We start from the raw sequence: 25,896 nt of genomic DNA, 5'->3' as shown, positions 1-25,896 counted from the left end.
AGCAGCTCCAGCGAGCAGATCCCAGTGCCACCACGCATCCCGACGCCGGGAAGGGGATGATGCTCGCAGGGGCTGGGAGGACCAGCTCGGCCGTTCCTTCCTTCCTTCTCTCTCTCCTCATTTCTTGCTTCCCAATTTAAGCTCCTCTCCAGGATAATGCAATAAAGACATGAAGCACCTAATTTTCAGTGGGGGACAACAGACGCAATGGTGTATTTACCCAGTCATACCATTATGAAATCCTACAATTAAGGCTTCAATCAGATAAATGCAATTACATAATACGATCTTATACGATATAATTAAAAACATCTGCAATCAAACTGAAGCCGATGGTACAGTAATCCTTAATCAGAAATTACCCACCAGCAGCTCCACTGGAGAAGCTCCATCCCGGAATCCAGCGGGACACGGCAGCAGCGGCACTGCTCCCCTTGGGCACAGCCACAGGAGGATGATGGGAGGGAGCTGATGGGCCGCCCCATGTCCACAATCCATGCCCAATTCCCATTCAATCCCATGCCCCAAGACCACAAGGCTCAATGTTCCCAGTTCCCACCACAAACCCACGCCACGATCCCACCGGTGCTGGTACTGGACACCGGGACACCACAGATGGGTGCAGGCTGTGCAGCAGACAGGGGGGTCACCCATGGGGGGCCCCAGCCCTGCCAGGGTCTCATCCTGGCAGCCCCATGCTGCAAAGCGACTGAGGATGCTCCCCGGGATGCACATGTGGGAATTGGCCGGGATCATCGGCTGGGTTTGGTTGCAGCGGCCGCGCCAGCACCAGCACCCAGGTGTCGGTGTCAGCGAGGGGCTGAGCCATGCCAGGGCTGCGTGCCCGGCTCTGGCTGCGGCCCCACGTGCCGCCGGCTGGCACCAAATGAAGACAAATGGGCTGGTGACACATCAGCATCCATTAACGGACGTGCCAGCGCTGCCAGGAGCAGCGGCAGCTCCCGGGCTTGGCATCCCTTCTGCGGTATTCCGGGTCACAGCACCCCTCTTCCAGCCTGAGGAGCTAGGGAGATAGAATTCCAGAACCCAGGAACGGTTTGTGTTGGAAAGGACCTTAAAGCTCACCCAGTTCCAACCCCTGCCATGGACAGGGACACCTTTCACTGGAGCAGCTTGCTCCAAGCCCCATCCCTCCCGTATGTGCCGACCCATTTCTCCGTGGCACCCCCAAGACAGCACACGGCGCTTCCCGGTGTTCCCAGCCATCCACAGCCGATGCCGATGCTGCCTGGGGCAGGGGGGTGGGTCAGGAGGGGTGGCTGGGCGAGGTGGGAGCACCAACCCCACCAACCTTTTCCACCCCCTGACCTTTCCCTCTTGGAAATGCCACGGAGCTCCTCGTGCAGCCGGATTAAATGTCAGGGAAGGTGCATGGAATATTTCCAGCCTCTGCGCTGGGGGGGTTCCCCATTGCTGCGAGCATCTCCGACGGGCGCGTGAGCTGTGGTCCAGCCTTTCCTTGTCCCCATCCCCATCCCCATCCCCATCCCCATCCCCATCCCCATCCCATCCCCATCCCCATCCCCGTGCCGCCGGGACGATCCGCGCTCGGCTGGCTGCGGGTGCTTGAGCAGAATGGAGCGTGTGTTCGGGCGCTCTCAGACATGAGTAATCTTCATCTGGGAGACGGGAGGTGAAATATGTCGGTGCCGGCCGCAGTAAATCACCCGCGCCAGCCCGCGCGGATGAAACATCGCCGGCGCCGGCCACTGCGCTCGCTCACCTGCCAGCCCGCATCAATTACTCAGTAAATGGCTCTGGTCAGCCCCGGCGTGGCGCTGGGGTTTGCATGGGCGCCCCGGCACCCATCCCAGCACCACGCAGGCAAGCGCCTGGTGCTCAGGGATGGAGCCGCCCTGGAAAGCCGGTGGGAGCTGGGGATGGACCAGCAGCAGCAGCACCAAGCTCACGGCCGCAGAGCTGGCACCAAGGCCCTGGCTCATCTCCTGCTCTTGGGAACAGCCCCCAGCAGTGCCCCTTGCCAGGGCATCACGGCGACATGGGCTGCGCCTGCTTCACCCGGGCTAAGGAGCTGGAAGCGCCCGGGGGAAGCAGGAGGCGAGCACGCGGCTTCCATTCATTCCGTTTTTTTCCCCAGGAAAGACCTTTGGAAAAGACAAACCCAAGCCCATCAAATAAATAAAATAAATCCGTGCAAGTTTAACAATCGCTGGGTTGGATGGGGGGGATGTTATTCCTCGTGACAGACAAGGACAATTATCTGCTATCTGCCAGCAGCTTTAGCCTAATTTCATTACTGCTGTGCAATTCTTCCCGAGCCGCTAGTCTATCACTGTCTCCCAGAAAGGATTAGCCGGCACTTTCTTCATCTTCAAATGAATTTTAGCTGTCATGCCCTTGATGAATAGAAGAGGGAGGACTGCAAACCCACGCAAGCGAGCGTGGCAGCCGGCAAGCACCGGCACCGGCAGCACCCGGTGCAGGCACACCGGAGCCGCTGTGACCCAGCAGACGGGACACGGGTGCTGCAGGCACGCTGCGGTGAGCGGGGCTGCCCTCTGCTTTGAAGGGAGGTTCCAGGAGGAATCAGGCTGCCTTCAGGGACCACATGTGGGAAGCAGGAAGGGCTCTGAGCTGGTGCCCCGGCACAGCCTTTCTCGCAGCATCCACAAGGAGTTAAAATGACAGGATCTGTAATACAAGGGAATAATGAACACGCATCTCTCTTCCTCTCCAGAAGATGCTTATCTGTCAGTCGGGGCCACTGAGGAATAGAGAAAAGCAATTTAAACTTCAGAGCTGGAACAGCCGCGGATGCTGCGGGGAGGGATGGATGCCCAGGCGATGGCATCCCGCAGGGATCACTGGACAAAGGGATGCTCCGTGCTCCCGGCCAAGCCAGAAGGCGGCTGATGTCCCCGTGGGGATGGGACACTGGAGAGCAGAACCTCCAAGCAGCAGGGACAGCGGCTCAGCTCCGCAGCACCAAGAGCCTGGACGCACCCGGGATTCCCAGGGCCGGACAGCAGATCCCAAGGAGCATCCCAGGACATGGGCCGTGCCGGTGCCAGCTCAGGGGCTCCGCTCCTTTTGCACACGTTCATTCCCAAAGGGCGCATGGTCCCAATGGGATATTTGAGCACCTTTAATGCAATTTCCTCCTCTCTCTGAACTCCCATCTGAGCGCGAGGCAGCCGCAGCCCCTACCTGCTCCCTAATAAACCTGCGCGCCTTTAATGAACTAAATAGCAAATGCCTTTTTTTAGTCAAGAATGAAATTTCATCATATTCATAATTCATATTTTATTTCAGACATCTGCTGCTGATTACATTACATTTAACTAAAATTAGATGATGCTCAGAATGTAATTAAGCCCCTGCCAAATTCTCTGGCCCACCAATACCAGCCTCGCTCAGCGGGGGCCGCTTGGAACCTAATATGTAATTAGGAGCTATTTTCTAGCTGTTTTTAAAGTCTGAAAATTAGCTGCCTTTATTAATCACCCAGACAAATAGAAAGCAGAGCCAACGCGCGCTGAAATCTCTGCAAAGGGCTGGGTTTTAATTATACACCGCAGAGCGCCGCGACTCATTTTGAATGTTGATTTGTTGTGCACTGACATTTTGACAACCGGTTCTCAATTTGTCTGTCGTAGTTAGGCAACAACAAAGCAGACGGTAATACTTAACTTTCAAACCCTTCGGTGCGCCGCGAGGGGAGAGCGGAGCGAGGGAACGGGGGGGGGGGACACGACACAGACGGGCTCCCCCGCCGGCGCCCGTCTCAACGCGGTGCAACTGGGGCACCCCGCGTGTGTGCCAGGCAGGAGGGAGCCTCGAGTCCCTGGTGTTGGGGGGCAGAGGGCACAAGGAGCCCGTCTATAGCGGGTGATGGCACAGCTGGAAGTTGGCCTTGAAACGGCACCAAGCTGGGTACCTCCAGACCAAGGGGAAGCCCGTAGCGCCCTAAGTCCTCCTGCGCTGAGCCCTGTCACTGTGCAGGAGGGTCCCCAGCCCCATTCCCACCCCCAGCAGGTACCCTGGGAGCACCATGGAGCCCCAAGGGTCCCGAGCAGCCCCTCACCTCCTCAGTGGCTGCGCGCTGACATTTCCATTCTCTCCCTGACCCTCTTTCTGTTCACTCCGTTATCTCCAATAATGTCACTGCCTCTTCAGCATCCATTCACTGGAGCAGAAAGAAGCCACCGCTGACATGGATTAAACACAGAATAATACCATCTGTGCCTGCCAGGGGACAGGCAGGGAGCGGGGAAGTCTCGGGTCATGGGGAGACCCATGGGGTGAGGGGACTGGAGCCCTCCGGGGTGGCGAGAGGCACCCTGGCATTGCCGCAGTGATGCTGCCCTGCATCCCTTCGGATGGAAGCGGCTTCCCCTGCCCCTATCCCGCGCTGGCTATCAGAGGCAAAGCGGCGATCGTCAGTCTTCCCGCGGAGCTCATAACGTGAAAAATGAAGCTCAAGAAAAATTAGCCAAATTACCAGGCTAATCCTTCAGCAGCAATCACTGCGCCACGGCCCATCCGTAAAACGGGCCCGGGGAGAGCGGACGGGAAAGCATTGGTGGGCTTGTGGTGGGGCTGGGGGACAGGAGGGGATGGGTCAAGAGAGAACGCGCTCAAGAGGCTCAATTTGTGCTTCAGTTTTGCTCCCAAAGCAGCAAACTGCACCCACGGGGCACGAGGGGCCTTGGGGAGCAGCCACCCGGATGCCCACAGCGCAGGGCTGGGGTCCCTTGGATCCCACACACTCCCTGCAAAGCAGGATGAGGGGCTCAAGGAAGCACAGGAGGGGGATGCAGTGTGGTGCAGCCGAAAAGGCACGTGCCAAATGTCCCTTTGGTTATCCCAGGATTGCCGTGAGGCCCCTGGGATGCTCTGATGGAGCCGGGGAGGGAGGACCGCCGGAAGGACGGAGCGCCTGCTCCCATGCTCGCACATGGATGTGAAATCCATGCTTGCTTCTAACTGGGACTGGCTCCAGCTGCTGACTTGGGCACTTCTGGTCCCTGTGGCGCAGGGAAGGCAGATCCCAGCCCTGGCACAGCCCCAGTGTCAGGGCAGGCAGAATCACTGCGCCCCAGCACAACCCACATCGCTCACATCTCAGCCGCTGGGCTCAGCCATCGCCTCGCTCCCTGTCACTTCTGTGCCTCCATCGCACCCACAAGTGAAGCAAGAGAGAGCGGAAAACGTGCAGGTGAAGGCATCCCTGGCTGCAGGACCCCACCAGCACAAGATCTGGGTCGAGCTGAGGACTCCAGATGACACCTGAGGCAGGGCCAGCACAAAACACACTCCACTTGTCCAGTGGGGACATCGGCAGTGGTAACAGCAGGCCCCACACCGATCTGAAGCGGGCAGCTGAGATCACCCACTTTAATCACCATTTAAACCAGCAAATCCCCATCTTTACTCTTATTTCCCCTTGTCCCCCCCCAGCTCCCACACACTGCCTATGAGCCCATCTCCCCCTGAAAGCTGCTAATGAGGCTGAGCCCCAGACACACTGCGCTGAAGCGAGGTTCCTTGGCACCGCATTTGGCATCTCTTTGTGCTACCCATCAGGAACTGCAGACACATCCGAACATGGCAGAGTCAACGCGCTCCCAGATCCGCACATTGATTACGCTGTATTAGAAAATGGTAAATTATTTATCAGGCTTTCTGACTTGTGATTAGTGTAAAGCTGTTCTTGGATGCAAATGGGAATTGTAATTAGACATGTAGAGACCCAGCATCTGAAACCTGTTTTTACTGAAGCAGTGTTAGGTGCTTTTCTCCTTTTGTACCCAGCATAATTATCAAAGAACACTTTGCACATAACCCCCCCCATCCATTTATTAAAAGCAGAGACAGTTTACACGTGATCAGTGAAGTAAAGCTGGTCACCACGCCGCCGCGATTACAGAGCTAGCACAGCGCGGCTTCTCGCCTTACTCCTGCACTGGAAGAGGAAGACAAGCCCCCACCTCTGCCACGTTATCCCTCAGCTTTGAATGGAGCGATCCCTGAGCAGAGTTGCACTTAAAACCCAACCGAGCCAAGTGATGGAATCCCTGCGGCAGGTACAGAAGAGACCAGCCACTGAGAGTCTGGGTATTCACTTCAGGATGCTCCAGCTTCCCACTCACCTGCCAATTCCCTTTGGCGCTGTGGCACAGCTCATTCCAATTCCAGCAGGAAAAGAGCAGTTACATTCACCTCCCCGGTTTAAATGCATTGAGCTTTTCTACTTGGCCAATTGCAAGTTCAGGTCAGCTTCCGAGGAGGTTGGGGGTGGTTTTCCTACTTGATTACTTCAAACTAAACCAAACTCGTGTTTGCCCTGCCCTGGCACGAGGCGCATCCACTGTGAGGGTGCTGAGGCACTGGAATGGGTTGCCCAGGGAGGTTTGTGAGTGCTCCATCCCTGGCAGTGCTCAAGGCCAGGTTGGATGAAGCCTTGGGTGGGATGGTTTAGTGTGAGGTGTCCCTGCCCATGGCAGGGGGGTTGGAACTGGATGATCTTGAGGTCCTTTCCAACCCGAACTATTCTGTGATTCTATGATTCTATGACAGGGGCAAGGGCACGCTCAGTGAGGAACGAAGCACAAGAGATGCCAGAACAGCAATCGCAAGCAGAAATGGTTTCCTTTACCCACCCTCCTTGCAGGCACCAGTTGCTGTTTGAACCAGAGCACATGAACACGAGCCCGGCTACAGGCAGAGACCATGGGAAAGAGTGAAACCAGTGAGAACATCATTAGAAATGAGCCACATCTTCCCTTTTAATTATCCAGCTCCTGATTAGTAGCAGGGAAGATCTGGATTTAAAGGTTTCCTCTCCACTGGAGGCTGCAGTCCAGGAGAAACGGAGACGCGAGTGTCAAGCCCTGAGCTGCCAAGATGCTTTTCACCCCAAAATGTCAAAGCTCCCTGCACATCCACCTTGCCAACCTCTGCTGCCCGACACCAGGGGAGAAGGGAAGAGACACCACATGCATCTGAAGCAGCAGAACCAAGCGAAGGGTCATTCTCCGTGCTGCATTCCAGCCAAGCCCCTCTCCTCCTGCCCCTTGGGATTAGCACAGCAGTGGAGCAAGGCGATGCAAAACAGGACTTTGAGAGCCTGGGTCAAACTCACACCCTGCTGCTCCCGGTCCTTATGGCAGCCCCCATTCCCAGCAGCATCAGGCCCCACACCTGTATCTAGAGGCCCTCAGCCCCACAGCAGAGAAGGTTCCAGGCGCTGGGGCACACAGAGCTCCCAGGACAGGGTGCCAGGAGCTCAAGTCTTGCCAGAGGCAGCAGCTTAACTCTCGGTGAGTGCATGCAGCACTTGGGTGCTTAAAGAGGAGGAGGAGTGCAGGGTCACCCCGGGCGCCCCGATACTGGTCTCCCAGCATTCAAATCCACAGGCACATAGGTCTTGCTTGGCTGCTTCCACGGCCAGCGGCGAGGTGTCTGCCAAGAGGAGGGCAAGAGCAGGCGGTTAGTGAGGCCATCGCACGGTTAAACACGTGCCCCCGGCACAGGGCTCATGCCCTGATGATCTGACACACGTAAATGAAGGCACCGAATGGTCCCTGGGTGAAACAGCCCAAACCACACTGCCAGGCACCATCCCACACTTGTGACCATGGCTTCACATCCCACTACGGGCATCTACCCCTCTGCTTCCAAACCTGACCCCGCTGGCAGGATGCCCAGGGAGAGCAGGGGTAGGGATTTACTGACCTGGTCTCAGCAGGGTGATGCCACAGCCACCGCCACCAGCCCCGGTCAGCTTGCTGTGCAGCCCATGGGACGCTGTCACCCGGCACAGCCGGTCTAGGGACGGATGGCCGGCCCCCATCACGTTTAAGTGGTGTTGGTTTATGTCAAAGAGTTCCTAAAAGCAACCACACGCGTGAGATGAGCATCACGACAGAGGCTCCCTCCCATCCCTCTACATGGCCATCTCATTTCTGCAAGGAGTTTGGCCACCAGCATCTCTCAAGGTCCAGCAGCTCCGGGCAGGAAGGTCAAAGCCAGAGTCTGAGCCTTGGGCTGCTCATTTGTCCCTGTCCCCATCACAGTGGCAGTGCTACAACAGCTTTTGGGCCTCCTGAGAAACCCTGCTCACTGCAAGCTGCCGGCGGGCATTTATCTCAGGCGCTAAATCAGAGCCCCCCAGTGCCTCCTGATGGCTTCACCTCTCCCCTGTCACTCGAGTGTTGAGCAGGAGACAGTGCAAGCCCCTCGCTGGCTGTGGGAAGGGCACCAAGCCAGCATCCCTCATTCCTGGCTGTCACCCTGCCCTGCTCTGCAACCCACCCAGCAGAGCTGCATCCTTCTGACACTGCCAAGTCAGAAACGGCACCGCTGGAGAGGCGACACGGGAGTTATGTCCCTGTGTTTGCATTGGGCAGCTTCCCTGTCCTCATGGGCTGAGAGCCAAGGGGCCTCCACCAGCACCACGCTGGGAATGTGGCACCCAGCTCAAGTGGGGTCGAGAGGGTCCTTGCTTCGGGGGAAGAGCAGCACAAACCACCCTGCGAGCAAGGCCACCCTCCAAGCAGAGCCCCCCCAGCTTCTCTCCTCCCAGTACCAGAGGAATTGAGGAACAGAGGGAAGGGCTTGGCCCACACTCAGAGCAAACCTGACACCAGGCCCCCGAGCACTGCCAGTGCCTTCCAGCTCATCAGCACCAGCAGTGGAGGATGCTCAACCTCAGTAACACCGGTCCGACACCGACTCCATCGTTTCCCTGGCACTGGTGGCTGTTCCCAGCGCTGTTCCACAGGGTGTCACAAGCAGGGAGCCAGCACCAGCCCCAGAGGCTGCCCCACAGGGACCCTGTGCCCCCTCCCCTGAATGATGCCACCAAGCACTTCCTTGCCTGCAGTGAGCTGCGCACAGGGAGCAGTGGGAGCCACGCTACAGCGTGACAGGCACCTGTCACATCACCTCCCTCAGCTCCACACGGGTCTCCTGCCAGCACCGCACCACACAGGAGGGGACAGCACAGAAACAATCCCTCTCCCCCCACCAGAGCATTTCTGCACTGCTCCAACGCAGGGAGCTGAATTAGCCAGCGGCACACGGGGCGCATCCATCCAGCTCTGTGCCGGGCTGGACAGACGTCCATCCAGAGCCCTCTTTATATGCCTGAGTGAGGGCACAGCTCTGCCTGTGATGATCCCAGACACCTGTCATCTCCGGATCCAAAACCTGCCAGGAATCAGACGACAGCTTATGACACAGTAGACTAGTTCGATGGCTCAGATACAACGCTGTCCACAAGCGCACATTGCAGAAACAGCCCAATAGAGATAGATAGATAGATGCTGCATATAATCAACTGTGCCTCTGCGGGCTCTTCAAGAGCAAGACAAAACAACAGATTCAAGACAGAAACCTGCTCACTGCTGGGCTGTTTCCAGGGCATCATATACATGGTTGCTTTGGCATCCTTCATGTGAGGATCTCAGAGCACACTTCAAATTAGCCCTTCCCGGTCCCCCAATGCTTCCAACAACCTGAGCAATATGGAATTCAGGTGGAGAAGAGCTTCTGAAGTTTTGCTGCAGACTCCTTCAGCCCTCATTAGGGTCAGCCCATAGTGATGGGTACAGAAACCCAGCACCCCCTTGGTGCAAGGGGAGCAGAAGGACTTTGCTCTGGATCCCATGGGAGACCCTCCGGTGCTTGCTGCAGTCCCAGCAGCGGCTCACCCACGTGCAGTGAGGTGCAACGCAGCCTGAAGCGGGGACAAGGCTGTACTCACCGTCTGCTAACAGAGCAGCCCTATGCTGCTCTGCAGGTAGCACTGGGGCAGCAGCTCTGTCCCAGTCCAGAGCCCTCCCCTGTGCCTCTGGACCATGCTCAAGGCTGCGGAGGGGACAAGACCAGCAAGAGCAAGGACAAGCAGAGGTCCTCACAGGAGAGCCGAGGGGAGGGACTCAGATGCCAACAAGGAACTGCACCACTGATACCAAATGGCTCTTGACCATCCAAGTCACTTGGCACCCACGGCCAGGCCAGGTTTGCCTCAGCTGGGCCACTGCCACACGTCCTCACCCCATGGCTGTATGAATCAGTGCTCTCAGCACTGCAAAACCTGCTTCTTCCGCTCAGAACCACGTCTCCCCCCACCGCAGCAGCCTCTCCTGCTCCGAACAAAGCCAAGACAAACACAGATCTTGGTATGCACCTCATGCATCAATGTCAGGTCAGCTCTGGGCACAACTCTGTTATTCTCTGGAGCCAGGATGAGCGCAGAGCAGAGGGAGCTGGCTCATAACCAGTCCATTGCAAACCAGCGGCTGCCGGGCTCTGCTCCTCACCCCAGCCCTGGCAGTGACAAAGCAGCTGCTTCACAGGCAGCGACTGCCAGGAGGAGCGTGGCTGGTCCATGGTGCAGGGAGGCAGCATCCCCGCCTGAATCACCCCATATCTTTGCAGCATCTCTCCATATCTCATCCATATCTCCCCAATAGGAAACAAAACCTCCAGAGCTACAGCTCCACAATGCACCAGACCCACTCCCTCCCTGCCTGTGCACAGCTCTGGGGCCACATGGGCAGCGTTTTCCACCCCTCAGCTCCAGGAAAGGGCATTCAAAGCAGCGCTCACAGAGCACGGTTTCACTCGGAATGGAACATTCCCTGCTATCGCATTTTTTTCTGTGCCCTAATGCTCTTTAAATGCCATTTTGATGTTCAACAGTAACCGTGTCTCCAAACACTGGCGAACAAGCCCCTTACCTCCAGCACAGGGTAATACTCCGGTGATGGATTTGCAGGCATCGCCTCCAGAACACTTTGGCACTCCTGAGAAATTGCATCGATGGAGTCCAGCACCGGGTTCATTATAGCAGGGAACTGAGAAGGGGGAAGGCAAGATGCGAGGAGACTGCTCACTGATCTCATACCACGGTGATGAAACCAGACCCAGCCTCTTTGAGCTGGACAATTCCTCACCCCATTTAGGGCTAGTCATTCATAGAAGAACCCACTGGAGAGCAGGGTAAAGGTGGGCTGCTCCCAACTGCAGAAAATGGGGAAAGAGGAGGGAAACAGGCCAGAGGAGCTATTCTTTCCATGGTTGCAACAGGCAAGCCCTGTTAATGCTGGAGAAAGGTGGAAGGGAGCTGAACCCTCATTCCCAGTGCATCTTGGCCTTAGCTAGCATCAGACATGAATGCAGTGACCACAAGAAGGGTCCCCCCCGTGAGCCCTGCCATCCCACATGAGGAGATCTGAGCTCATGCGGTTCTCTCCCCACCCTGCACAGCAAACAGCTCCATCCCCACACAACCACACCTTCAGGATCTTCTCCTTGACACCGGCCACCAGGACCTTGGTGCTTCGAGGGACTTTTGTGTTGGTCAGCAAGATCTTCAGCAGCGGCACCCTGCAACAACAAAGCCATCTCCTTGCCTCTTCCCTTCACAGCCCCTATCAGCTCCCAAGGCCCAGACACCTCCAGCTCAGTCTGCTCTGCCTCTAAACGCCTGTTTGAGCAGGACACCCAAGATAAGGAGTCCCACTAAAAGAAGTTAAGCAGGTGCTTAAGTGCTGGCTGGGCTCAGGCTTGCTCCTCTCAGATACAAGGCACAACTGCACCAGTGCTATAAATAGGAGTGTAATGTATTTACCAAAACCCATGGTTTTCAAGCAAAATTTTCCCTTTGAAATACTATCTCAGAGACTAGCCAGCACTGGCCATTAACTGCTAATAGAGCAATTTCATGCACTGTGGAAGATTTTAATGGAGGCAGATCCTGGATTTGTCTCTGCAGCTTGCTCTTGCCTTCCCCACCATCCTACCACCAGGTAAGCGAGAAGTTCCCCTTCCCCACAGTGTCATTTGCTGCCAGGAGCAGATCCATTCCTGCTGCCCATAATGCCATGAAATTAATATTGATCCTTTGCACTGTGTTCATCTCATGTCAGATAATGACCAAACACCTCATTGTTCCCATCCAGCCCAAACCAAGCCAACACTCAAGTTATCCACACCCAGGGCAAAATCTGGCTCCAAAGCCCTAGCACCACTCTGCTGGTGATCGCCCATCAATCTACCCTGCAACATCCACCCAAAGCCTCTTTGACATACTGCACCCATCGTATCTAAGTGCTATTTTTAAGCTCTAATATTACCTCTTTAATGGTGTGATTTTTCCTGATTGGTATCTCAGGGCTCCACCTAAAGTAAAAGACATGCATTGTCGGAGAGATAACAGTAGCGGAAGAGACAGAAGGGCTTTCATCTTTAGAACCTCACCCAGAGCCCATGACAGTAATTGCAAGGAACACCAGCTAAATGAACCATGCTCTCAGGCAGCATGGATCTGCCTAACCCTGGCGACTTAATGAAGGGGTCTGCCCAGCCACAGTTAACCCAATGGCCTTCCCTTTGCTCTGCGATCACATTAAAGACTTTACGAAAGGCAGAGTTTAGCCAACCTTAAATCTTTACTAAATAAACCCCAAACAACCCCCAAGCAGAGATTCCACGGGGCAGAGGCAAGGATGGAGGTGTCAAACCGGACTGAACGTGCGCACTCACGCCAGCAGCCATCCTTCGGCATGGACTTTCACTGTCCACGAGGAATGTCTCACTTTGCTCCTACTTTTCCAGAGGCTCTGCAATTAGGTCTCATTAGAAAGATTATTAAAAGTCTCCAAGGACACTTCCAACCCCCTTGGAAGCCTCTGCTAATTGAAACTAAGGGACAGCTGTCTGACTGCATTATCCCTGGGACAGGATTAGGGCTCTTTGTTCACACCAGGATGTTTAAGTATCAGTTATTTGCAGCAGGGTCTCTGCCCATGGGGGATGCAGACCCCTGGTGTTACCGCAGCCAGTCCCAGCTCGCTGAGGGAAGGATTCCCTCTGCTCAGGGTCAAAAGCGGGACCTGAACTTGGGGGCTTCTGGTGCCTTTGCTGTACCTCAGCACATAAACCGCTGCATTCAGTGTCCCTGCAGCAAACCCAACCAAGCCTGATTGCCTGCTGGTGCACACCCTGCAGCAGAGAATGGGAATGCATCTGGTGCTCCACCACCCCTCGGCACCCACATCCAGTGCTGGGGAGCAGCAAACACACACGTACCCCAGGTACCAACAGCATTATCCACCCCCGAGGGGTTGCCATGGATCACCCGCTCCCCTTGGAAGGCCCAGTGGTTAATCAAAGCCAGCTCTTCTTCTGTCCACCTGAAAGGCAAGAAAATGACTCCAAATCACAGCCAAAACCAGCTTGTGCTGAGTGATGGGGAGAAACTTCAGGGAGAAGATCCTAGCCCCGGCTCAAGTGAGGCTCAGGTTTAACTCGATGCAAGCCCAGACCCATCCCGCCTCCCTGACACTGCGTGTTTCCACACATCCCGGCCCGAGATCCTGCTCAGCGCCAGGCAGGACGGTGTATTTATAGCCACAGAAGGTGTGATGTGAGAAGAGAGTAGTAAAAGTTGCATTTCACACATGCCTCTAATTGCCAGCTGCTCAGCTGCCTCACAAACTGGGTCGAAAAGTAAAGCAGTTTTAACTACAGCATCGCCAGCAAAGACTTTGATTTTCTGGGATTAACTCCTAACACTTCAGCTGCACGGGGTGCCAGCACTAAAGAGCACAGAAGGGAACCAAATGAAGACCCAGAAGGTGTTATGCTAACAACACAAAAGCAGCTCCTTCTGTCCTCTTCAAAGCAGTCCTATCAATTGGTTAAGTGCTTTGGAAGTTCAAATGGCAGCACAAAGAGTTTGGTGCTGGGTCAGGCTCAGCAAGGATCCAGGCCCCTGCCTGCACATACTAATGAATGGGCTGTAGCACCACAAAAAGCAAATGCAGAGCTGCCGGTTACCGGCTGCAAACTCCCTGCAATCCAGTGCAGTGATTCCTCCCGCAGCGCCCTTCACCACCCCACTGCTCTGGGCCCTCAGGACATGCACGCACAGAACCTTCACAACTCACCAGTCTATCCCAAACCCACCCACTCCAGTCTCAAATCCTGGCAGCCCAAGGGCAGCTCAGCACCCCCAGCTTGCCCCCTGCTGTAATGCACTTGGGCTCACACAGGCACACAGCTGCACCTCTCTGACCCTCCCTGCGGTCCAGACACGCAGCACAAGCCCTGATGCACGGTGCTGTCAGATATCCCAGTACCGGTGATGCTCTGCACAGATCAGAGCTGGTGTTTGCTGCAGCAAGAACGTGCATTCAACAGGGTTTTGGAATACAGGGCACGGAACAGGTATCAGATGATGGAGCAGGGGCACAACCACGGCTTTTGGAAAAGCATCAGTCTCCCATGATATAATGAGAGCAGCACTGAAGTTCTGAGAGCCACCTGCTCTCTGGAAGCTGTTTCCTCCAACTCCCCGCTTCCCTGGGCCTCAGCTGAACGTCTTCATCCATCTCCAAGCACCTTTCATTTCTCTTGCCAATATTTAATCTGCAAAGCATTCAGCAAAGCAGCTCACGCCGCCGCTACTCAAAATAGAAGCGCAGTTTGCTGTAAACCACTTGTTTTTAATCCTCTCTGAGAGGCTGCGATTCTTCTCCGCGCAGGAGTCATTATATCACGCTGTTCTTTTCTTGCCACGTTAAGCAAAAACCTTCTGAAGTCTGACACTCTCATCTCTCACTTACCCCTCTGCATGCCAGCGGGAGGGGAAAAACCACGCTGCATTCAAGCTGCAGCTCAGGAGTGGGAGCAGGGAATGAAGGCATCCGCGCTGCTCGCCTCGGGACCGGCCTTTCACCCCTCGTGCCTGTGGCTGGGGGAGAGCTGCCTGAGCACAAACGGCCCTGCTCCAAGGATGTGTTTCCTGGTCAGGAGCAAACCCGGGTTTGAAGCAGGACAGAGGCACCCCCCCACTCTGCTGTCACACTTTCAGCCCCACACGAAGTCCGCAGAAGCCAGCCATAAAGGGTGCACCTGGCAGGCGGAGCGCACAACAGAGGTGCTGAGCTCCAGCTGTGATACGCATCTTTAAACAGACACACAGAGCACAGCAAACCAGTCCGGCAAGGCTCAGCTCCAAGGGAAGGCAACCCAAGGGCAGGAGGAAAGAAACCTCCTTTCGCCAGGCACTGATAAGGGGGAAACTCGGGCAGGAGATGAGGGGGACGGGTACCACGTGCAGAGAAACACTCATGTGAAAAGGCAGGGACACCAGAAAGGATCTCTGACTCCTTGAGGGCTCAAAGCAAAGCCGGGAAGATGCTCAGGGACAGAGAGGAAATGGAGGTTAAACAAACTCACCTTTTAAAGTGTGCGTTTTATTTGTGCGGCAAAATAAAGCTGGGTGGTTTTAAGCCCAGGGACCTTGCACTGGAGGAGGGAAACGGTGCAAGTTTTACACAGCCTCTGCGTCCGGCTGCTTTTATCAGCTGTGAGTTATAAACTTGTGAGTCCCAGGTCGGAGCCCTGGGACAGGGCACATCCCTGCTGCCAGGAACGCAGAGCAGCAACAGGAGAGGAAGGGAAAGGAGCTGGGCTCAGGGTGCCACTGCTGCAGCCACAACCGCAGCCCAGGGCTTGGCCAGAGAGACCAAGAGAGGTGCCAGAGCCGGAACTGGTGGGGGGAAAAGGACACAGAGAGGCACAGAGAGGCACAGAGAGCAGAGCTGCCCCAGGCCGCGCACCCGAAGCAGGCAGGGTGATGGGATGTGTTACCTGGCCGTGGGCTCTCCCTCCTTCAGAGGGCAGGAGATGGCTCCACACACAGTCAGCAGGGCCGCGGCCAAGCAGACGGCGTAGGCAGCACTGGAACCCAGCCCAGCTCCTGTGGGCAGCTCCGACCACACCAGTATGTCCACACTGGGAACTTCTCTGCAACACAAGCACAGAGGATGCAGCACAAGGGCCCTGAAATCCATCTCGAGACAACATTTACAAGGCAAAATACAGCAATTAGGATTGATCACAGGGAAAGCTGGTTGAAAAGTGGCAACATCAGCATAAGCATCAGCACACACAGGGGCTTCAGGAGTACTGGTTAGCACAGCTGAGGGGCCTTGCTAAGCCATTGTGCTAGAACAAAGCCTCCCTGAATTGGGTCTGTGATTAGCACAGCTTGCCAAGCTGCTAGCAGGGCACTTGGTAACTAAATACTTGAGTAGCACCATAAAGAGACCCTTCAAAGATTGCTGTAAACAGGATTTTAAACATATTTCTAAATAAAGCATAATTACTCCCAGTCCATAACTCCACAGCTACATCCCACTGGAGCAACAAGCTCCTATCTGTGCCCGCATGCCCCTTTTCTCCACTGAACCCATCTGGGCTGTGTTACAGAACCTAACATCAAACCCAGGAGCTTTCCATGGCTGGTGAGCGACAGGAACTAGGAACTGGTGGTTTCAGAGCAGGCTGATGGCAGCCCCAGGGCTCTTACCACACAACTCAAGAGGCTGCAAAGCAAAGCACAATGCAGCTCCACATCATAGTCTTTAACCTTGGATTTCTTTGCTATGAACACTGAGGTCAGGTTCTGATTCGGTTTAAGCTGTCCAGTAACACATTCTGACAGTAGCAGTGTCAGTCAAGCTTAGAAAGTGGACCAGCCCTGAGCTGCAGGGACCCCAGGTTCTTATGGTTTTAAGGAGATTCAGCCCATGGGAGGGATCAGCCTTAGCTCAGACACGAAACTCACAGCTCATGCCCAGCATTCTAAGGCAGGATGAACTGAGGTGCCCACTGGAGGAGGGACATCTGTGTCTGCTTCTCTTGACTGTGCAGGAAGGGTGGGATGAAGCGCTCCAACTTAAGCGCCTCAAAGCCTGATGCCTAAATGAGAGCACCTCACCCTCCACAGAGCTCAGCTCTGAAGAGCATCACCCGAGGTGCTCAGAACCCAAATGCAGTGAGATTCTGTCCCAAAGGGTCGGTTTCTTCCCATGACCTTGGAGAAGCAATTAATGGTGAACGCCTGATTGGGGGCAGGAAGGCAGCCTTACCCATGCTTAGCCGAAATAGCCAGGTACATGTAAAGGAAGGCAAGAATGGCAAGGCCCTCGGGAGCCGAGGCTCCGGCAGCAATTCCAGCAAACTCTTTCAGTGTATCCAGCTGCTCTGCACTGGGCGCCTTTGATTCATCAAAGTCAGCTATGGAAGCAAGAGGAGAGAGTTGAAACACTCAGAAAGCCAGGAATGGTTCAACGTGAAAGCAGTACTGACAGCACCTCTCCCGTTATAACAGGCTGAAACAGACTGAGCCGATCCCAGACTTCTCCCACAGACTTTCTATCCGAGGGTTCCGGATGAAACTAAAAGCACAATCTCCACCAGCCACTTGGAGAACCCTGTCTCAACGCCCCGCACCTGCACTGCATTACAGCAACCGCCTCCCTGCCTGCACTTCCCAGCGCGTCCGTCCATCGCTACAAGGAACCTGGCAAACCCCAAACTCTTTCTTGAAGAGCGTGGATATCCTGAGGTGCTTCACATGAGGCTGGACTCCGAACAGCCAGGCGCAGGCATCGGTGTAAGAGAGCTTTCGGTCAGTGCTGAGAGGTTGCCACCGGTGCTCTGACTGGGCAGAGCTTGTTCTGCTTTCTGCTAAGCAAATGCAGGATCCCGGGGGTTAATGCCAGGTCCCTGGGGCACAGCCAGCAGCCAGGGGCTCTCACCTAGCACGAGATGCTGCAGAAATCCCAGTGATGTCTGCCACGGGGCACAGACAGAGGCAGAACAGCCCCAGGCCCTGCCCTCCCCAGGAGCCCTCAACCCAGACCAGCTTCAGAGAGACCCCGGTTTGGCTGCGCACCCCTAAACACATCCGGATGCTAAGTTCAGTGTTAACCTTGCGCTCCAGCACCACAAGCCCCTGGGCGCTGACCCAGGAGAACCCAGCCGCAGCCGGGGTCGCCCACAGGAACCAGGGCGTGAAGCAGCTCACTCGGGGCACAGAGCCTGGGCGCTCACGTCGGTTAAACACACACCGAGGGCGGCCGGCGGCGGCGAGGCCCAGCAGCGCTGTGCAAGCACAGAGTCCCTGCAGGGACGGGGGTCCCGGGCAGGCCCCAGAGCCGCACACGACCCCCGGGGCAGCGCTTGCCTGCAAAGCCCCTCCGCAGGGCCTGGAGGCTGGGGGCGTCCCAGCTCCTCACGACGCCGACGCCGGGCAGGCGGACGCACACCCCGCGCTGGCCGCGGGGCCGCAGGCGGAGGAAGGTCCTCAGGTCCAGCGCCACGGCCAAGGCCACCTGCGGGCGGGGAGAAGCGCGTCAGGGGAGGCGAGGGGAGGCAGGGCAGCCCCGGCGGGGGGCCCTTACCTTGCCGTGCACCACGGCGTGCTCCCCGTGCAGGATCACCTTCCCCGGCGCCGACACCACGGGGCCCCGCTCCCACATCGCCCGCTGCGGGACCCGGCACCTCAGCCGCTCCGCTCCGCTCCGGCCGCGCTGACTGACTGCCGCGCTGGCCAATAGGAATCGCGCTTTGCCCCGCCCTCCTCGCTTTCCAGCCAATAGCTGCGGTGGTTTCGGGGGTGGGGCTTCGCGCTGGCCAATCGGAAAGGCGCAGCGCGCAGTGGTGCGGCGCTGGGGTGACAGCACGCGTGGAAGAAGGGAGGGACGGCGGCTACGGCGGCCCGGAGGGATGCTCCAGCGGGCGGCGGCGGCCGTGCGGGCCCTGCGGTGCGCAGCGGCGGCGCTGGGCCGGCGGCAGCGGAGCGGGGCGGGCAGGTGAGCGCCGGGGGCCGCGGGGCGGTGCGGCCGGGCCTGGGCCGTCCCTCACGGCCTCGTCCCCCGCAGCCCCGACAGCGGCCCCCGCAGCGAGCGGGCCCCCCGGATCTACACGAGGACGGGAGACGCAGGTAGCGCCCGGGGGCGGCGGCGGCGGCGGCGGGGGACACGCAGCGGGGCTGCGCCCGGCCTCTGAGCGCCGCCCCCGGGCCTCTCCCGAAGGCTTCTCCAGCACCTTCACCGGGGAGCGGCGGCCGAAGGGCGACCGGATCTTCGAAGCTCTGGGAGCCACGGACGAGCTGAGCTCGGCCATCGGGTAACCCCTGCCCCAGGAGCCGCTGCCGGGGCACCAGGGAGCTCCACGGGCAGAAGGGCCCCGCAGCACCGGTCCCCTGCGGTGGGGGCTTTGGGGCATCCCCCTCCGTGCAGAGCTGCTCCCCCAGCCCCGCAGCAGGGGACGGGGTAGGCTGCGAGCCAGAGCTCTCTGGAGGGATGCACTGACAAAGGGCCAGGAGTGTCCAGGTCCTGTGTTTTCATATGGAATCCCAGCCCGGGTTGCGTTTAGAGTCCTTAAAGCTCCCCCAGCTCCAACCATGGGCAGGGACCCCTTCCATTGGAGCAGCTTGCTCCAAGCCCCTGTGTCCAACCTGGCCTTGAGCACTGCCAGGGATGGGGCAGCCACAGCTTCTCCGGGCACCCTGTGCCAGCGCCTCAGCACCCTCACAGGGAAGAGCTTGTGCCTTGCATCTACCCCCAGTCGTGGTTAATTTTGCCTTTCCAGCTAACTCTGGTTTTTAACCTAGGCTTGCTGGTGAATTTAGCAGTGAAAAGGGCCACACGTTTGTTGAGCAGCTTCACAAAGTGAGTATTATAATGATAACCCTCCCCCAGCACAGTCACTGCATCAGTGCTATTGAAACACAGTCTTAAACTCTTTAATGTTAGACACAGTGCTTCCACCAACACACAGGGATGTAATTAATCCGGTACTGAAATAAATGAATTCTTAAGGCTCTGCCCATTGATCGCTTGCTAAGAAATCAGTTTCTTTACCCAAGAAGGAAACTGGGAGATCAAGTGATCAGTCTGGGGCAAAAGCATCTCTAGGTGTATCCAGACCTGTTACTGGGCAGGGTTAAGGACACAAGTCTTGGTGTCAGATCACTCAGGTTTGAAATCAGGGCAAAGTAACCACATGAGTTGTGCTGATCAGTTCTGCTGTGCACAAGAATGCAGAAGGAGCTGATCAGAGATGTTAGAAAGCCTCACCAAGCTGCCTTGCAAGTATCCTGATCCACGGAGAGATGTCCCTTGTAGAAGCAGACATGACCTGGAGCCAGTGTTGTCTGCAGCTCTTTGTCACTGCCTTTCTGCCAGAGGTTAGGGCTCGGTGTCCCACCAGCAAAGGGGTTAATGCGGACACTCCCCAATCTGCTTTCTGCAGTCAGCCTCCATGGTTTAATATGCCAGTGAAAACAATTCCATGTGCTAATCTGGCTCCTCATAAAGCAATTAGGGAGCACTTACCTGATCCCCCCTGCCAGCAGGCTGCGGAATGATGAACAAGGGTAGGATCTCCTTTAATCAGCACAGCCTGCACAGAGCTTGCTGCAGTTGTACCACAGCATCAAAGGCTGGTTAAGGAGAGCGCTTCCCGTTTTTGTCCTGATCGCCATATCCAGGTCCAGTGCATGCTGCAGGATGTGGGCTCCAACATCGCCACGCCGCTCTCCTCAGCCAGGGAGGCTCACTTAAGTAAGTCCCACAGTTACCCTGGGATAACAGTTCCTGAATGACAGTTGTCCTGGGCTGGTGCTGGGGAGGCTGGTGTGGTACCTGGGAGATGGAGCTGTTCTGCAGTGTCTGGGTGACTGAAGTCCTGACCTAGAGCAGGATTTTGGGATGCTTTCTTGGGACTCACTGATCCAAGAAACATGAAAGCAGAGCTGTCTGTAGTCTGAATCACTTCTGCGTTTCTCTCAGCTGATTCTTCTTTTCCTTCTGTAGAACGAACATCTTTCAGTGAGAAGCCAGTTCTGGAGCTGGAGCAGTGGATTGACAGCTACTCAGAGCAGCTTCCTCCACTCCGAACTTTCATCTTGCCAGTAGGTACCAGTAGGTACTGCTTATGCCTCTTACCAACTGGAAAGGGGTCGTGTTGTTAGGGCAAATCTCCTTTATCACTTGCTGTGAGGAAAGAGGTTGCGAGGCTGTTATTTGCATGGACAAATACCAAAAGAAAAGCAGAGACAAGGTCCTGGTGGAGTTCAGTGTCCACATCCTGCATGCAGGTATCTCTCCCAGTTGCCTGGCCATAACACAGGGTCCAGTGTTATGTGTGTGTGAGGTGGGATGAGCTTTGCTGCAGTCCCACGGTGGGGTGGGTGGCTGTACCTGTTGTTGCAGGTACTGATGTGCTGTTGCATTGTTGTTTCAGTCAGGAGGTAAAAGCAGTGCTGCTCTCCACTTCTCCCGAGCTGTCTGCCGCAGAGCTGAAAGGTGGTGAGTGTTGGCTGTAGCATAACAGCATAAAACTGATAAAAGCTGATCAGAATGCTGCAATGAAAGCAAATCGGTGCAGTCAGAGCCATCAGCTGTAGTGCACTCAGCTGGAGCTTGAGGCAAGCTTTGTGTGTTTGGATTAGCCAAATTCCAGGAGTGCTGGCAGCAAAAAGCAAGTCTTTTTCCCTCCCCTGAACTGGGTCATCTGAGCTAAAGACTTCAGAAAGAACAGACAGGTTTATGCTGAGATGCATCTATTTGTGAAGCTCATGTCTGGTTTGCTAAGTGTAGTTTGGGGCACCAGCAGGTGTGGGATCCAGGGAAGCTTTTAGTGGCTTGAGATGTTACTGCTCACACCTTCCTTGTCCCACTTCTGTGTTGGAGATGAAAACTCCCCTGGGTAAGGTCCACAGAAGAAAACTCAACATCACAATTGGTGTCAAAAGCAAGCCAGAAAAGGCTGTGCACTAATCAGGAGGCAAGAACAGGGCTGTTGCCTTGACAGAAGGGCCCCTGTTCACATGCAGGAAAGGATGATGACCCTGGAAACTGATGAGCATCCTTTGGAGGAGCGGAGCTGCAGCCCTCCAGAGCAGTTACAAAGAGCAGTTGCATCATTTACCCCAGAGCTTCCTCTTGGGAAAGCAAAGAGCCTGTGGGGAGTTAGAATGGGGACTCCAGGTGAGGCTGGGCTGGGAGGGTGCTCCAGCAAATCGAGTCCTTTGTGCAGGCAGAGCTCAAAGGTTAAATACACTCAACATTTTTCTTCTCCTTTGCTAGCGTGGTTCCTTTGGTACAAGCAGGGGAAGCAGATCCAAACGTGGCCAAATACTTAAACAGGTAATAAACCCCCCCCAAGCCTTTACTCTGTACTCCTGAAGCGTGCCTGGGCTTGTGCCCTTAGTCTTGGGCTAAAACTGCAGGGTTTTACCTCTCAAGAAGCCTTACTTACAGAATAAGATCACTGAAGTCAAGTGTTACAAGTGTTCTTGCAAGGCCTGTCTGTTTGCAGCTGCTGTAGTGGTGCTGAGGGAGCACTCAGCTTTCTGAAGGCTGTTCTGGAAATCACTTCTCTGTGGTCTCTTTACCTGCAGTCCTTATGCTGCAACCAGATGTGCTTTGCCTGTAACCAGATGTGCTCTGAGTGTAGTTGGGTGTTGCTGGAGACAGTCACGCCTGATGTGAGAAGTGGGTTCACTGCTTTTCCCCTTGCTTTCCAGACTGAGTGACTACCTCTTCGTTCTGGCACGTTACGCGGCAATGAAGGAAGGGAAGGAAGAGAAAATATATATAAAGCCTGAGCTGTAACTGGGGGCTGGAACGTTGATTTCCTTGATTATGGGAAGCTAAATCCAGCAGAGTGCTTTGCCTCTTCAAGGAAGGGAAGGAGAACAAGCCTGGATTGGAAATGTGAGCTGCCAAGAACTTCCAGCTTAAATAATTAGGAATTGTTCTTAAATATGGTGCACAACATGCCCTGTTCATTGGGCCTTGTCCAAATACCCCTTGTCCAAATACCCCTTGTCCAAATACCCCTTGTACAACACTGATCTTTGCCCTGCGTTGGAGTTGAGGCAGGAGACTTGACAGAACTCAAGCTGATTCCACAGAAGTCCCCCTTGCCCTGGCAGTGCAGGTGCTGCAGAAGGGCTTTGACAGGATGCTGAGGAATGAAGAGGAGAAAACAATCAGCTTCTCTTCGCAAGTCACGATGCTCGTGCAGAACAGCAGCTGGGTGGAGATTGAGGAGCTCTGCCCACAAGCTTTGAAGTAATAAACGTGAATTTACTTGTACCAGAGGGCCCTTCACTCATACTTCAGTAGCGAGCCCAGCGTGCTTTTCTTCTTTAAGCTGCTTTCAATCCATCAGCCCTGGCTGAAGCTGAGCTGTGTGGATTTCCAGGAATGCACTAAGAATTCCCTGGCTCTGGCAGCCTCTCAGCATGCACTTGAAGAATCTCCATGCTGACAATCCAGTGCATCCTCTGCCAGGAGCAGGGCCCACGCAGGATGGAGGGATTAAAGGAGGAAGGGACAAAGCCTGCAGGTGATGTCCAGTCAAACTCTGTGGAGGTACCTGGGGTTTATTCCATGTGGAGCTACCCCTTTTTGCACACAGACCCCTCGGAGTTTGGTCACATCCTCTGCTCTGGCTGCAGGTACCAGCTGAAGGAGTAGAGTCCTTGTTCCATTTGAGCTTCTGTCCCTGGGGACTGCTGAGGTTTGCAGACGAAGGAGTGGTGAGGAGTAGCAGGGGCTTGGTGCCTCCTCTGTTGGTGGATTCCACACCTCGAGAGCTCTTGTCCTGCGCTCAGGGTGCCACTTTCAGTGGTGGGAGCTTCCACATCAATCATGCAGTTCCTCTGTTCAATTACTTAAGTAGAAGCAACCTTAAACTTTGCTTCCCGAAAGGGTCTCTGGCTTTTGTGTTAACTTTGTAATCAGCGTGGGGTCAGAGTGAAGAATGCTCAGCGCTAATGGACATCACTGCCTCATCACTCACCCTCCTCTTTTAAACAGATATTTCATGGCTATTGTTAATGCACATTTTTCACAGAGTCATTTCCCAAGCCTTAGCCTCCACCCCATCCCAATGACAAATGCTCTTGATTTGGACTGTACCGTGAGCTGCAGGGTCACATCACACAGTTCCTCAATGCCTGCTCCAGACAGGCCATCCAGTTTTATGATAGCTCTGTCTCAGCGATCACAATTGAACCTCAGGAATCCAGAGGCTTTTCAAGTTTAATTGAATAAAATCCTTTGCAATATAAATTCTTCATGAATGCTTTATAAATCAGCTCCGGGATGGAGTTATAGCATCTCTTTTTCCAGCTCGGGGGAAGAAACCTCACTAGTGCATTGGGACCAAAGCTGGTATGGTTTTGATTGCAAGGAGAAATTAATTCAGCTACTGCACTTTAACATGAAGTAGAGATTGAATTTATCAGGGTGCACTCAGCTCCCAGCTTCCCCCTTTCCCTTTCTACCCAAAGATGCTGTGGTACTGGTGTTGGGGTGACCCTAGTGCTTTTTAGACTAGATATTAGGGTTTTAAATGAGCTCTTAGGCAGAAGCTCTTCCCTGTGAGGGTGCTGAGGCGCTGGCACAGGGTGCCCAGAGAAGCTGTGGCTGCCCCATCCCTGGCAGTGCTCAAGGCCAGGTTGGACAGGCCTTGGAGCAATCTGCTCCAATGGCAGGAGTTGGAGCTGGAGGAGCTTTAAGGTCCCTTTCAACCATAATCTGTCTATGATTCTAACTGCATGAGACCACAGGACCTAGTGCTATGGGCAGCAGCGAGAAAACATCTTGCTTCCATCTGCCAATGACCCTGGAGCCACCTACAGTAATGCACAAGAGAACTGTCGAGACAGCAAAGCAGGAATAAAGCATCACTAAAATGAAATAGAGCCTTTAAATCAAATAAACCTCCCTTGCTCTGCATTAGCATTTGCTTTTCCAAGTCCTTTGTCCCCACCCAGCAAATCCAGCCGTACGGCATAGGGATTCCAGTGCCTGCACCTCATTAATATAATGGGAGGAAGGCAGATGCTTTGTCCAACACTGACTGTAGGCAGAGCCCAGATACATTCCTGCCTAGCAGGGTTCCTTATTTATGGTTACGTTGGAGCTGCCAGCGCAGACATATGTTGCTAAGGGTCGTTTACTCTTGTTTGTAAAATGTATGGCTGCTCCTAGCTTCCACACTGTCAAAACTGGAAGAACTGGCCCCAAAATCTCTTGCTGCATGATTGGATCAGACGCCTGTACATCTGTTAACGCGGTAGGAGCTGTAAAATGGAATAAGTTTCACTATAACTCAAGCACCTCTATTACTGCCACGATGTGTAAGCAGCCGAGCCGGCTGCTGCTCTTGCAGAAATGACACAAACATACATTTTGCCAAGTTGTATGGAAATTTATCCAAGGCAGCATTTCCCCTGCTCATGCACCAAAGGGAGGACTCGTAGTGTGTGTGGCCCCTTTCCATCCCCAGGCCTGAAGGACAAGTTCTGGGGTACCCAGCTGCGGTGATGAGGAGCCAGCAGCAGTCCTGCACTGCTCCTCTCAAGCTGGAGGACCGGAAGGGACAACATCTGCCACCTGCAGTTGCAGGCCCCCAGAATACTCATTTTGCTTGGAAGTGGTCAAAGGAAAACACTCCCCATCCAAACAGCTCATGCTACAACAGGGGAAGAACTTGGTTAGAGAAGGCTGGGTGGGCAGTTACGGCACCCCACGATAAGAGCCACCATCCCTGCAGCAGACTGAGCTGTTTGTGTCAAGGAAAGGGCTGTCTCAGTCCCTCAGTTCTGCCCCTGCTGCAGCCTGGCAGAACTTGCCCCATCCCTGCTCCAGCAGCTCCATGGGATGCACATGATGGATGGACACATGGGATGCACGTTTGAGAGGCTCAAACGACCCCAGGGGAAGCATCAAAGAACTTGAAACAGCCACAACATCACCTCTGGACAGGCAGTTAAGGAGCACTAACCCAGGAGTGGCAGTGCCGTGTAGCTCTGACCATGCCATCACCCACTCAGGTCACCAACATGAAACCTAGCTGCAGGAATCCCTCATCTTGTTGTGCTCAGGGATGTGGTGACCAAAGCCCAGCACACCCTGCTCCATCCCGACCTCAACCAGCCCTGGCGTGGAGCACAGGCCAAGAGGTTGTGCCCAACAGTGGAATCAGAGGGAAGATCAGTGGGTGGTGAGAGCCCGGGGATGG

The 25,896-nt window shown here is 55.1% G+C and overlaps 2 protein-coding genes across 4 annotated transcripts; one reads left to right on the top strand and one right to left on the bottom strand.

Moving 5' to 3' along the window:
• Positions 1 to 6,745: 6,745 nt before the first annotated feature.
• On the bottom strand, positions 6,746 to 18,379 carry MVK (mevalonate kinase). 2 transcript variants are annotated; one of them, XM_065692620.1, is made up of 10 exons: positions 18,252 to 18,379; positions 18,035 to 18,182; positions 16,935 to 17,082; positions 15,652 to 15,807; positions 13,084 to 13,187; positions 12,129 to 12,174; positions 11,289 to 11,379; positions 10,731 to 10,847; positions 7,720 to 7,873; positions 6,746 to 7,446 (listed from the first exon to the last, which is right to left on the bottom strand). In XM_065692620.1, the coding sequence occupies exons 1-10, from the start codon at positions 18,327 to 18,329 to the stop codon at positions 7,295 to 7,297; spliced, it is 1,194 nt and encodes a 397-aa protein (XP_065548692.1). In that variant the 5' UTR covers positions 18,330 to 18,379; the 3' UTR covers positions 6,746 to 7,294. The 2 variants fall into 2 exon arrangements, with proteins under 2 accessions (XP_065548692.1, XP_065548693.1); XM_065692621.1 differs by having other exon boundaries at positions 18,291 to 18,366.
• A 182-nt stretch (positions 18,380 to 18,561) lies between these two features.
• On the top strand, positions 18,562 to 22,672 carry MMAB (metabolism of cobalamin associated B). Of its 2 annotated transcripts, none has more exons than XM_065692657.1 (9): positions 18,562 to 18,662; positions 18,732 to 18,793; positions 18,885 to 18,978; positions 19,466 to 19,523; positions 20,345 to 20,417; positions 20,670 to 20,767; positions 21,100 to 21,161; positions 21,945 to 22,004; positions 22,385 to 22,672. In XM_065692657.1, exons 1-9 carry the CDS (start codon positions 18,577 to 18,579, stop codon positions 22,470 to 22,472), a joined length of 681 nt encoding a protein of 226 aa, XP_065548729.1. In that variant the 5' UTR covers positions 18,562 to 18,576; the 3' UTR covers positions 22,473 to 22,672. The 2 variants fall into 2 exon arrangements, with proteins under 2 accessions (XP_065548729.1, XP_065548728.1); XM_065692656.1 differs by having other exon boundaries at positions 21,100 to 21,164.
• Positions 22,673 to 25,896: the final 3,224 nt, after the last annotated feature.

This window comes from Lathamus discolor, chromosome 12 (assembly GCF_037157495.1).
Source record: "Lathamus discolor isolate bLatDis1 chromosome 12, bLatDis1.hap1, whole genome shotgun sequence".
Lineage (NCBI taxonomy): Eukaryota > Metazoa > Chordata > Aves > Psittaciformes > Psittacidae > Lathamus > Lathamus discolor.
The sequence above is the reverse complement of the archived record's forward strand: the minus strand, read 5'-3'. Positions and strand labels throughout refer to the sequence as shown.

Bases quoted from the DNA above. Each gene is read 5' to 3' on its own strand.
- MVK (XM_065692620.1), bottom strand. From the start codon at position 18,329: ATGTGGGAGCGGGGCCCCGTGGTGTCGGCGCCGGGGAAGGTGATCCTG. The intron at 15,808-16,934 runs GTAAGGCTGCCT...CTTGTGTTGCAG, and splicing joins GCTATTTCGGCTAAGCATGG to AGAAGTTCCCAGTGTGGACA. The intron at 11,380-12,128 runs GTAATATTAGAG...TTGTTGTTGCAG, and splicing joins AAAATCACACCATTAAAGAG to GGTGCCGCTGCTGAAGATCT.
- MMAB (XM_065692656.1), top strand. From the start codon at position 18,577: ATGCTCCAGCGGGCGGCGGCGGCCGTGCGGGCCCTGCGGTGCGCAGCG. The intron at 19,524-20,344 runs GTGAGTATTATA...CGCCATATCCAG, and splicing joins TTGTTGAGCAGCTTCACAAA to GTCCAGTGCATGCTGCAGGA. The intron at 20,418-20,669 runs GTAAGTCCCACA...TTCCTTCTGTAG, and splicing joins AGCCAGGGAGGCTCACTTAA to AACGAACATCTTTCAGTGAG.